Here is a 12,684-nt window from a genome sequence, read left to right as displayed (position 1 = left end):
GAGAGGGATAATTTGTCAAAAAAGTTAATGTTATATTTTTTTCATAGAGCTGAGGAAGTAGTGTTACACTTTTGGTTGGTTGTACTATTCAGTCATTCATTGGCATGTTTACTCATCAGAGTGGAAATGGAAGCTTATAGGTCTGTCCATTTGTTTATCCCTCTCAGCCATGGAAAACATTTAGTAAGTATGGAGTCATCTCCCATCAAGTAAAGAATGATGGCACTGCAACTCATTTTTATCATCTCATGTAAACTGTTATAATTTACCCATACTGTTGACATAAGTTCCGTTCGGACAGATTTCACATTTGAAGCAGCATTTGTGGATTCCATCTTGCTTTTTTGCATATCCTTCAGGACATTCTTGGGAACACAGTGAAGTAGGCACCTGTACAAGACAAGTATTGACAACAAATAAAATGTAAGTTAAGCAAAAAGAATACTGTTAAAATGATCTCTTTGTGCTGTTTATTTAGATGTCCCTGGCACCATGAACCATTATAAGTTGATTTTCCTAAATTTTGTTACTAAACAAATGTAACTTTGTACACGTACACTTTGTACAAAAACAAATATTAATATTTTAATCAAAATATACTGTAACTTTTGATATATTATATTGTACATATTATTGTTAAGTACAACGACTTACTTCTCCCTTTGTGTACCACTGAATTTTGCTGTTGTTGATGAAGAAATGCAACGATGGGTGAAAATTATAAAAGCCGACCTCCTCTGCATCACCACTGTGGTTCCAGAAAACGATGGAATAGGATCCGTGCTTGGGGTCACCATTCTCATCAAACTCCACACTCTGGTTCAAAAGTGTAAAGTTTGACTTCTTCAGATGTGCTAGAACCTGATGTGGGTACACAAAGTCCAGATTACTTGCATTTGTTCACAGTAAACTTATGAGGTGTTTATTAAATAGGTTTTTAAAAACATTCTTGCATGAGGGAATAACTGCAATGTAACTACAAGGCAATGTTTGAAATGTAAGCAGAGTAGAAAGTGTGCACAGGTTAGCACACTGTGCTGACAGCTCTCCGTAAATTTAATGAAATCGAGTATCACCTTGATGACATTGATAAGCCTGCTTATGTGAGATTGAAAAGATTGTTTTAATTTAGTTTATTGGGGGTTATCAATAGAATGTGTCGATGCATTGACTATTTTGTTTTACTTGAATGAAGGTAAACATCTGCTTCAAAGGTTATGTTTACATCTATTATGATAACATAGCCAATAAAATATGTTACCTTCCAAAAGGCTTTATAAGTTAAAACAAAATGAAAATGAAATTATTTGTATACTTACCATGTGTGGGTACACTGTAATATTGCCATTACATCCGCCAGATCCGCATTGCAAAGTATTGTGTAAGGCATGAGCGATGGCATATACAGCAGAATAAACAGGAAAAGAGAAAGATGGGTCTGCAGCAATGATATCTTCAGCACTCAGGTTACTGCAGTTGCAAACCTGATTACAAAACAACTGTTGTTCTGCATTTTCACAATGATTCTGGCTTTTTGAAGCATAGATGAAATCACTGAAACCAGGTATGGTCACTACTGGCTGAGACACCCCAAGAACAGTTCCAATATTGTCGATTCCTTTCTCCTTGGGGAGTCTCTTGTTTAAGGACCATCCATCATCTGCTATCCACACCTTGTTTGTGATATTCAGTTGTATTGCGGAATCAATGACAGCTTCAGCAGTACCTTTTGGTGCAAAAACAATAATATTGTGTATTTTCTGTGCCTCTATCTGGTTGAATACTTGGTAGTAATTTGTATTTATACTGATATCTTTAGTGTACGCCAGGCAAATCTCTGTATCCTTGATCCTCTTTATGAACAATTCCCGTCCATCAATGCCAAAATCATTATCACTGTTAAGGAAAGCAACCCAGCGCCAGTTGAAGTGCTGCAGAATGTTTACAATCACTTCTATGGTATCTTTATTGGGATGCACTGTTCGTAAGAAAGAGGGGAATTTAAAATTTTTTGAAAAGACAGAGCTCGAAGATCCATAACTGACCTGTCAATAGAGTAATGGAGAAATTAGTCATTTTCAGTGTCAATATATTGTTAAATATATTGTTAAGATAAAACAATTAACATTGAATAAAAAGAAAAAAAATGTGTTCTAAAAAATGTTCTAATTAAAAATGAGTAAAAACACAAAGCAAATTTACCATAGGAATCAGATCCACCATGAACAATGGCGCCACAGTCAGGCCCTGAGTGCTTGTAAAAGGACCGACCACTGATATTACTTTGGACACTTTGGACTGATTTTTTTGTGCTTCATCCCAAGGTTGGATCAAGCCATCGACTGAGAGGAGTTTCAAGTTGCCTGGAAAATTCTGTGTATCTGAGCAGTGGTCAAACATTTCATAGCCAAGAGACACATTTGGGAGTAGGTTGGTAGAGTTATTGATTTCCTCTACAGAGAATCTCATCATCTGAAATCTCCGATAATTTGGGAGAAGAAATGGTTGACTGAAGACAGACAAAGGACAACAGGAGAGAATGATTAACTCTCAGAATTAGAAGTGTAGCTTCAAAACTTCTTATATGGAGGGTTTGTCTCAGTGCTTTAAATAATTAGTGTTAATGAAGGTTTAAATAGCACCATTCTTTGGACCCTTGTATAGATAATTTAACATCATACAGCAATAATATAGCAATTAACTGGATTAAGTTATGGGGAACATGTGCTACTTAGCTATAGCTATAGGTCACGTTTGGCAAAGATTTTGAATGTACAATATATATATATGCTACACTAGCTGTATTAATTTCAACCTCACAAGATTTGTTGTAACACTCACCTGGTGCAGTCGATGGCTTCTGGTCTGTCGTGATAAACAGAAGCACTGACATGATGAATGTCAAAAAGTCCACCAATCAGATAATCTCCTTCCAGCTGAAACTCTGAGGCTGGGATAATGTTTTGAGTAAAGGAATGCAAAAGATATTCAAGTAGACACAGAAAAGCAAGACAATATTTCATTGTACAGTCTATTGGGCCAAGGCATGTAGAAAAAGTCCCGGTAAACACAGAGTAGTTTATAAATGTTCCATTTATATTGTTACCATTTACCAATCTAATGTGAACTCTAATGGGATTTGCCTCTGACTTAAGTAAGTTAGGAGAAAGGGATCTTGTCCATGCACATGAAAAGGGAATGCGTACATTTAAATGCTTGGAGGAGAATTTACAAATAAGTATGCAAAACCTCTTCCTGTGATGTATATGCAGAGGGTTTAACAATCATCATGAGCAAGCAAGTTTATTGCCTCATCCATTAATTAATACAGTAATCCTTTTAAACATGTAGAAGTTGCCTCCTTTAGCCTAAATGACAAATTCACCTTAATTTTTAAATTCACTGTGTGACAGTATTAGAATGACAAAAACAATGACATACATAAAAAATTATCTATGTTTAACTACCTTGGAGTCAGATTGCTGTGGGCTATTTAGCATACTTTTATTTATGATCCATGGTTAATCCTAGGACTAACATTAATTTTAGAGCAAAATAAAGTAAAAAAGAAAAAATGTTCTCTAGACACTTCACTAAGGAGTAAATTTAGTTAGACACAGTAATGGTTTAAAACAGTTTAACCCGCAGTTGTCATGGTGCAGATAATAACAAGACAAAGTCCAAGGCAGTGTTTAATCATAAACCAATGTGTAGGAGAAATTGAAATTTGCTGGTGGTGAGGACAAGTCAGGGGAACACCAAAGTTGTTTGAATTCATCCTCTGGCACCCTCGGATGTTATAAATATGTTAGCTTATAAATGGAGTCTGCCAGCACCCACCACAACACAAAGTTTAAAGTCATATATCTGCAAACCTTGTGATATATATTGTGATTGTGTATTGTGGTTTTTATCTGGCTAACATGGATGAATTGCTAACGTGGATGAATTGCTAGCTAGCTAGCTGTAGCAACTGTGTGGATATGTGAGTTGATTAGAATCAGCTTACAGAACTTCTCCCCAAGCTGACATGCTCCAGGATATGTTATCCTTAGCTAAACTAGGGTTGGCCGGTGGTGTGGGTCTGGCATGGGTTGCTTCGTGGTGTTGGCTGATAGGGTAATTTGCAAACGACAAGCTAATATGGAGTTAATGGTCCAAATAAAATATAGGAACATTGCGGATATTAACAATTCTCTAAATGTGATTGCAATTTATCTTCCAGCATTCCGTCTAGTCAGTGCCACTTTTGGCCAATGCCCAGGACTGTGTACTGAGCACAGGCAACAGGACGCTGACTGGAGCCCAAAACAGCCACTAGTGTCACTAGCAATACATCTATGATAATCCTTTATTAATCAGTTCAAAAATGTATATTCACTGGAATCATATATATGTATCATCAATATAGTATTAACTTCCATTAATCCAAAAAATACACATTTATACATTTGATTAAATTCCTTAAAAATCTTCCCTACATATGTTATATGAGTCTGGGAAGTAAACTGCTACTTGCCTGCTTGTCAGAGGCACACAGTTGGGGGTGGTCATTCCAGTCTAATGATACATTATTTTATAATAAGAACTAAAAACATGCTGTTGAGCTGTTGTAAGATCACACAGGATATAGTCACAAGCAAATGCACACAAATTAAATTAATTCAACCCACTATCTTTGGTTCAGGCTAAAAAGCCACCTCCTCTTACAAAGGATGCCTGCACGAATGAACATTGAACCACACAGATAATTTGAAATAGACAAATTTGCAATCACTTGGCAGGTGGAAGTCATAAATTGCAGAACTCTCACCAGAATTTGAATACAGGCAACCTTGTGGTGGAAGGGCGGAACTACTTGTTCTGCTTTGTTGGCAGGGATAGGCCTTCATCAAGTGAGACAGATTGAGATACAGTTTAGAAAAAAATGGTGAATCAGTTATTAGATTTAACCATGTCTTGGCATTGAGACCAAATATCAAATTAAGTCAGATCAAATCAAATCAAATTAATCTTAAATTTTTCACAAACATCAATATACAAGTATAATGTGTAGTGAAAAGCTACATTGCCATGGTCCAAAATTGTACAATAGAAATATTTGTTTATGGTTTATTATGGAAATCACAATGGTCTGAAAAGTTTGCACAATCTTTACTCATAGTTTATGTATATAAGAAATATTAATGGACAGTAAGGTTATACATTTACACTTTGAGGTTAATGACTTTATAATCAACAGTGTGACTGGTACCGAGACATTTTAGTTTTTTAGATGTTATGACTAAGTTTTACTTTCTACATGCATTGATCTTCTCTTTGTCTGTCTGTCTGTCCATGTTAAACATTTCTGACATTCTTCTAAAATGAATTTCCAATCACCAATGCACCATCATTTTAAGCTCTCAGAGGTACTCCATCCTAAAACATGTTTTTTGAGCTTTAAGCTAAATTGTGTTTAGCTTAGCTTGTGTTCTTTTACTAACCCTCTGCGTAGTATTTTTAGATTTAGGTGCAGTCTTTCAGATTTGTGCATTAGGAGCCCTTGACTGCAATCTTTACCTTGATCCCACACACTGATAGTTGCCCCACAGACACACACACGGGACAGTTACAGCTTGTACACAAAGGCTGTCCGAGCAGCGTGTGGCATTTGCGGCGCGTGACGGCTGTGTCCGACACACAGGCAGCATTCACACTGAGAGTGTGTTGGCTGCATGGCTGACAGCCCTGTTTCCACATACACTTTTCTTTGTATAATGTCCATGAAAAATCTAAAATTTCATTTCATTTCATTTACAATACATATGTATATATATACCTCTCAGTGGGTGGGATATATTAGGTAGCAAGTGAACATTTTGTCCTCATAGTTGATGTGTTAGAAGCAAGAAAAATGGGTAGCGTGAGGACTTGAGCAGCTCTTGTGGGGTGTCCCGGTCTGCAGTGGTCAGTACCTATCAAAAGTGGTCCAAGTAAGGAAAAGCAGTGAACCGGAGACAGGGTCGATGGGCAAGCAAAGGAGCTCAGCGTGATGCCACGGGTGGGGAGAGGTGAAGGCTGCGCCCGTGTTGGTCCGATCCAACAGACGAGCTACTGTACTTTAAACTGCTGAAACAGTTAAAGCTGGTTCTGATAGAAAGGTGTCAGAACACAGTGCATCAGTTTGTTGCGTATGGGGCTGCATAACATTATGACCACTAGGGTGCCCACGTGGTCATAATGTTATGGCTGATCGGTGTATTTATATTTAGTTTAAACATAAATGTGAAGAGTGGTAACCAGAAAGCACAGGTGGTTTGTTTACCCAAGAGACAGCGAGAGCGAGACAGCGCTTTGGAAAGATACTGCCCTTCAACCAGTTCACTTCCGGATATCTTTTCACAATTGAAGTCATGTTAAAGAAAATATTACTACAGTGCTTTTACTTGGAAAATGACGTTGAAACGGAAATGAATGAATGGAAATATGTGGATATGACTACCAATAGATCCTTTTCACTGTTCTTTTTTCCTGGGAGACGCGTGCTGCTCTAAGACGTTCCATTTAATGTCCTGAGGCTGCTACATAACACATATCCTAATACATATGTGTATGTAAAGTATAGTGTATATTAAATCCTACAGTTCTATATGTTTCAGTCCATATGCCAACAAACACATATTATCTTAGTTAGATTTAGTTATTCAAGTGCAAAGGAACAGGTTATCATAACAACTCTTTTTTTGTGTATAAGTATATTTCTGACTACAGAATTTAGTTTTCATGTGAACAGTGTGGATGAATCAGTACTTGTCAAGCAAGGCCAGAAAGGTCTGGCATTAAAAAACATACAACTCTAACTTTATCTGTGATATTTGCTTGCTAATTTAGAAAGTAAACCATTGCACTTTGTATCCACTCCATCTCAATATTTGGGGAATTGCTTATGCACTTTGTTAATGTGAGTTAGATGAGAAGGCCATACTACTCTCACTGTTTAAGTATGAGGCTAAATCCAGTAGATGGATAGCTTACCATAAAGACTGAACAGCTGCTGCTAACCAGCAACATGAGAGTTCACTAATGAATACGTTATAGTTTGTTTGTTGTACAACAAACAAAAAGAAAAGCTGTAGCTTCATATTTAAATGAGTGGTGTCAATCTTTTATCTAGCTCTCCCCAAGAACACAAATAAGCGTATTTCCCTCAAAAAACGATTCCTTTAATGAGCCCAAATTAGCAGTATCATCAAAAATTACTTATCCTATCACAGTAGTCAGAGGAAGGCAACATTCCTTATCATTGATTAAAGGTATCAGCAATATACATAAAGACTACTACTCCTAAAAAATAAACTGCAATACAATATGCAAGAAAACATTTATTTACAAATTACAATTTACCCGTGGCACACCAGTTCCTCTGTCTAAAGAAACACATATACTAGAAGCTGCTACTGGCTAATTGTTTTGGTATAAGTCTGAATGAGGCCTTGGAAGTACAGCTGTGTGTTTTTGTGGGGTTGGAAAATAATGATGTAACATTTTGGGAGGAAATACCATAACAGAAAGGAGTAGAGACTCGGACGAGTTACTGCCAGAGCATTTGACGAGTTTGGGATGTACTTTCCGATGGGGTAAAGAGCATCTTCGCTCAGTGGCGAAAGCGGGAGTCGATTCCAGTGGAGGAGTGGAGCAGGGGAGCAGGCAGAAGTTGATTGCTGTTGCGCGTGTCATTGTAATTTTTTGGGGGCGAGGATCTTTCGGTCCCATGTAGGGGAGAAAATAAAGCAAAGCGGGAGCCACAAAGATAAAAGTAAAACCACAGAAAGCCAGAGTTGCTTTAAACATTAACTGGTCCAAACCAAGGTATGATTTGTTGGTCTGGGCTGTACAAAACGTGTCTCGATTGTATGGGTTTTGGGGCTGGCGCACACCAAGATATAGGGGCAGAATAAGAAGTAGAGAGTGCGCTGAGCTAAGCAAATGGCCCACAGCGTGAGATGACCAGGCCATTGCCCGATGATGATGGTTCATCACCAACTGGTGGTAGCAAAGGGGAACTTGGCGAGCATTTTGAAAATGCAAATCAATTTGGAGAAGAGCGAACCACAAAAACATGCCAGAGCAAACAGCTGTAGGGAACAAAAGAAATGCAAGAGCCTTAAGATTACAAAAGGAAGCTTGTTGGTTTACCAAGTTGAAAAGAACACACTAAGACGTACAGGCGAGACTGAGGGCGGCTAGAGAAATTAGGAAGCACATTGGTCGCGCGCGCGCAGCAGGATCGTGACAACAGGGGTGGTTGTGGTGGTGTTGGATGGCAAAGAGAACGGACATGGCCTACGGTGTGAGACCCAATCAAGTGTGCAGCCCCGGACCATGATCACTATAGCCACTGTCTGGTGAATGGCGGCATGTACTCCCAGCCACCCGCCAGGACTGCATTGATGATACTTCCTTCTGCAGACCAGTTCTTGTCTTCTTACAGGTTCGGACTGCGACTTGTAGGGATCCTCTGTTGTACATGAGAGAGGGATAATTTGTCAATAAAGTTAGGGTTAACTTTTGAAAAATCCTCTGTGGGTAAAGAGAGATCAGTTTAGAAAGGAGAGTTAGACTTGTGCCATTGTATCTTCTGACACAAAGGAGGACAGATAGTCAATAAAGTTATAAAGTTAGGGTTAACTTTTGAAAAAAGGTCATACAGCTTAGGAAGCAATGTTCCAGTTTTCATTCTTTTATACTTGATTATCCTAAGATGATATATGGGAATCTTCTGTTTTACATGACAAAGAGACAGATGTTGTTGTTTGTAGTGATAACCAACCAAATACAACCCATGTCCATGTGGTGCAGAAGACACTAGCAAAACCTATCCTATCTTTTACTTATTAAGCTTGAGATTAGTTGTCATTTTATTTGTCAGAATGGAAATTAAAGCCTATAGATGTGTTCAATTAACTCAAAATTATTGTTAAACCCTCTTAGATTAAAGGCTTAAAAATAGGCTAAAATGAGAACACCATCAGTGCTAAACTGCTTTTAGTTGTTTTTCCTCTCATGTGTAATAATTTACCTGTGCTGTTGACATATGTTCCATTCGGACAGATTTGACAATTAAAGCAGCATTTGTGGATTCCAGTTTGTTTTTTTGCATATCCTTCAGGGCACTCTGGGGAACACAGTGAAATTGGCACCTGTACAAGACAAGTATATAGCAAAAAATGTGAATAAAAGGATGGAGGGAATTGAGTAGTATTTGCAGCTTTTAAATGTCTCAATGTAAAACGTGAACACCCTAGACACTGAGGAATTACCAAAACCATGTGTCTCTGTATACAATTACAAATATCTCTGTGGAAGGGGAAGGAAACAAAACACAGCATTTTTAATCGCCATACTGTTTTAAGTATATATCTATATATATTTAAGTATGATTATGAAAAACAACTTACTTCTCCCTCTGTGTACCACTGGATTTTGGTGCTGTTGATGAAAGAATGGACTGATGGGGGAAATTTATAAAAGCCGACCTCCTCTGCATCACCACTGTGGTTCCAGAAAACGATGGAATAGGATCCAAACTTGGGGTCACCATTCTCATCAAACTTCACACTCCGGTTCAAAAGTGTAAAGTTTGACTTCTTCAGCTGTGCTAGAACCTGATGTGGGTACACAAAGTCCAGATGACCATTGTTTCTTTTGATTTTATACCGATTAAATTGATAAAGATAAAATATTTATCAGGAGGGGGAAGTTGTTATGTTATACTCCCCTTTTGGCCCCTTTGATACTGTACATTGTAGACCCTTCCTATTTCAGAAATGTCTTTCCTGATATTTCAGTGCCAATGCAATGTTTGACAGGAAGTATCAGCTTTAATTTTACTTTGAGGATGTAAAGTTAGATATGATACAGTATTTATGTCATGACAAAACATATATTAGAATAGTATTTTGAGTTATAACTTATCTACAGGTTAGACTGTCATAATCATAAATGTGAAAAATTCAGATGGTTAAATTAACTGAATTATTAAATTATTTGTATACTTACCATGTGTGGGTACGCTGTAATATTGCCATTACATCCTCCATATCCACATTTCAAAGTATTGTGTAAGGCATGAGCGATGGCATATACAGCAGAATAAACAGAAAAAGAGAAAGATGGGTCTGCAGCAATGATATCTTCAGCACTCAGGTTACTGCAGTTGCAAACCTGATTACAAAACATCTCTTGTTCTGCATTTTCACAATGATTCTGGCTTTTTGAAGCATAGATGAAATCACTGAAACCAGTTATGGTCACTACTGGCTGAGACACCCCAAGAACAGTTCCAATATTTTCGATTCCTTTCTCCTTGGGGAGTCTCTTGTTTAAGGACCAGGTGTCTGCTGCTATCCACACCTTGTTTGTGATATTCAGTTGTATTGCGGAATCAATGACAGCTTCAGCAGTACTTTTTGGAGCAAAAACAATAATGGTGTGTATTTCATGTGCCTCTATCTGTTTGAACATTTGGTAGTAATCCGTATATACATTGAGATCTTTGGTGTACGCCAGGCAGATCTCTGTATCCTTAATCCTCTTTATGAACAATTCCAGTCCATCTTTGCCAAAATCATTATCACTGTTAAGGAAAGCAACCCAGCGCCAGTTGAAGTGCAGTATGATGTTAACAATCACATCTATGACGTATTTATTTGAATGTACTGTTCGCAGGAAAGAGGGGAATTTCACTTTCTCTGAAAAGGCAGAGGCAGCAGCTCCATAACTGACCTGATAAAATAGTGTTTGAGAAATGTACATTATTTTCAGTGACAATGAATTCTCAAAAGTCCACTCAAAAGTTTTAAATATCATGTCCTATTAATTACAGACAGATTTTATATCTGGGAAAAAATGTTGTCAAACTTACCATAGGAATGAGATCCATCATGAAAAGTGGGGCCAGAGTCAGGGTGTCAGTGCTTGAAAAAGGGCCGACCACTGCTATCACTTTGGACAGATTCTTGTGTGGTTCATCCCAAGGTTGGATCAAGCCGTTGTCTGAGATAAGTTTGAAAATACCTGGGAAATTCTGTGTATCTGAGCAGTGGTCAAATATTTCATAGCCGAGAGACACATTTGGGAGCAGGTTGGTAGAGTTATTGATTTCCTCTACAGAGAATCTCATCAGCTGAAACCTCCGATAGCTTGACAGAATGACGGGTTTACTATGGACAGGGAAAGGACAGGAGAGTAGGATTACATTTCAGTTAGCATTATCAGTCTTGAGACCTCTACACAGATATGGATGTTACAAAAGGGGATTTCATGTCATACAGCAACTTTGATTATCATGTAATCAACTGGATTGTGTTGGGGGAAATGCGCTATTAAGACTTAGCTATTGACCTTGCCTTTGGGGTAAAGCTATTCAAAATTCAAAAAGGGAATAATCTGTTACACTAAGAGTTTGTAATTAGTTTCAACTTGAAAAAGTATTTACTGAGATTTATTTTGAAACTCACCTGGTGCAGTCGATGGCTTCTGGTCTGTCATGATAAACAGAGGCATTGACATGATGAATATCAAAAAGTCCACCAATCAAATAATCTCCTTCCAGCTGAAACTCTGAGGCTGGGACAGTGTTTTGATTAAAGGCATGTAAACGATATTCAAGTAGACACAGAAAAGCAAGAAAATATTTCATTGTTGTAGGTTACCATTTACCAATTTGATGTGAACTCTAATTGGATTAGCCTTTTAATAAGCAATGTGATGCTCGTAACGGCTAACCCTCAGTGTTCATTTCCATGCACTTGGAAATGCATGACTTGAGATGTCCTAAATACATATCTGTAAATGATTGGAGAGGGTTATACAAATCAGTATGCAAAAAGCATCTATGCTGCACACACTCTTTGTGATGACTGCAAACAGAGTTTAGCAATATTTAACTATCATGAGTAAATGTGGTTATCCTGGATAATCTTCATAGCAGCCCTTGGTGTCAACATGAAATTCTACAAGTTCCCCAAATAGTTTTAAGAAGGTTTACTGGGAAAGTCAGCACTTTAACATTGAACTCAAAAGAGGTTGATTTTGGTTCCTGCCCACCTTCAACATTACCTGTGAAATCTCTCTGTCAACCTGGACATGCACCGTTGCACTTTTAAAATCATCCACCTGCCCTTCAGACAGCATTCCCACTTGTTTTTTAAAAGCTGTATTTTAGATGGTTTGTCAAGATATTTTAGCCATTATTAACTGCTCTCCGTCTAGAGCCACTGTTCACCCCCTTTTAAAGAAGCTCTGTTTTAGGTAACATTAGACTCATCTCCACCTTTTTATCAAAGATTTTAAAAAAGATTCTCTCTATTGATTTATTTTATGACTTACAGTCAGACCATAGAGAATTTTGTGACTACACAACACTGAGACTGCCCTGGTCAAGGTCATGACTAAAATGCAATTGAATTGAATTGCTATGTAGATGACGCCCAATTAGATTAAGCTATACTTCTTTGTGTGTTACCGCCATCAACCAATCAGTAGAATAGTTAGAATTCTCGTTGCCTGCTTGGGCATGCACGTTTGCATACTCTTGAGCATGTGGCAATTCAAACAAAACAGGGACCCATACTAGTACTTAAAAAAATTGCAGTTGCAGAATGTGTGACAAGAAAAGTAAACATAACTTCAGTTAAACAT

General features: G+C 37.8%; 2 protein-coding genes across 2 annotated transcripts in view; both read right to left on the bottom strand.

Annotated features, from left to right (window-relative positions):
* LOC118325046 (taste receptor type 1 member 1-like) overlaps positions 1–3,023 on the bottom strand; it is a 7,169-nt gene extending 4,146 nt beyond the window's left edge. Inside the window, 5 exon segments of the mRNA XM_035657609.1 lie at positions 270–390; positions 655–861; positions 1,320–2,045; positions 2,203–2,509; positions 2,842–3,023. Of these exon segments, the coding sequence (XP_035513502.1) occupies positions 270–390; positions 655–861; positions 1,320–2,045; positions 2,203–2,509; positions 2,842–3,023 (1,543 nt within the window).
* Positions 3,024–7,310: 4,287 nt separating this feature from the next.
* LOC118325044 (taste receptor type 1 member 2-like) lies at positions 7,311–11,683 on the bottom strand. Its single transcript, XM_035657608.1, has 6 exons — positions 11,502–11,683; positions 10,907–11,204; positions 10,042–10,767; positions 9,441–9,647; positions 9,062–9,182; positions 7,311–7,630 (listed from the first exon to the last, which is right to left on the bottom strand). The coding sequence occupies exons 1-6, from the start codon at positions 11,681–11,683 to the stop codon at positions 7,437–7,439; spliced, it is 1,728 nt and encodes a 575-aa protein (XP_035513501.1). The 3' UTR covers positions 7,311–7,436.
* Positions 11,684–12,684: the final 1,001 nt, after the last annotated feature.

This window comes from Morone saxatilis, unplaced genomic scaffold, assembly GCF_004916995.1.
Source record: "Morone saxatilis isolate NCDOM2014 unplaced genomic scaffold, NCSU_SB_2.0 Contig15, whole genome shotgun sequence".
NCBI lineage: Eukaryota > Metazoa > Chordata > Actinopteri > Moronidae > Morone > Morone saxatilis.
This window is presented reverse-complemented; position numbering and strand designations above follow the sequence as displayed.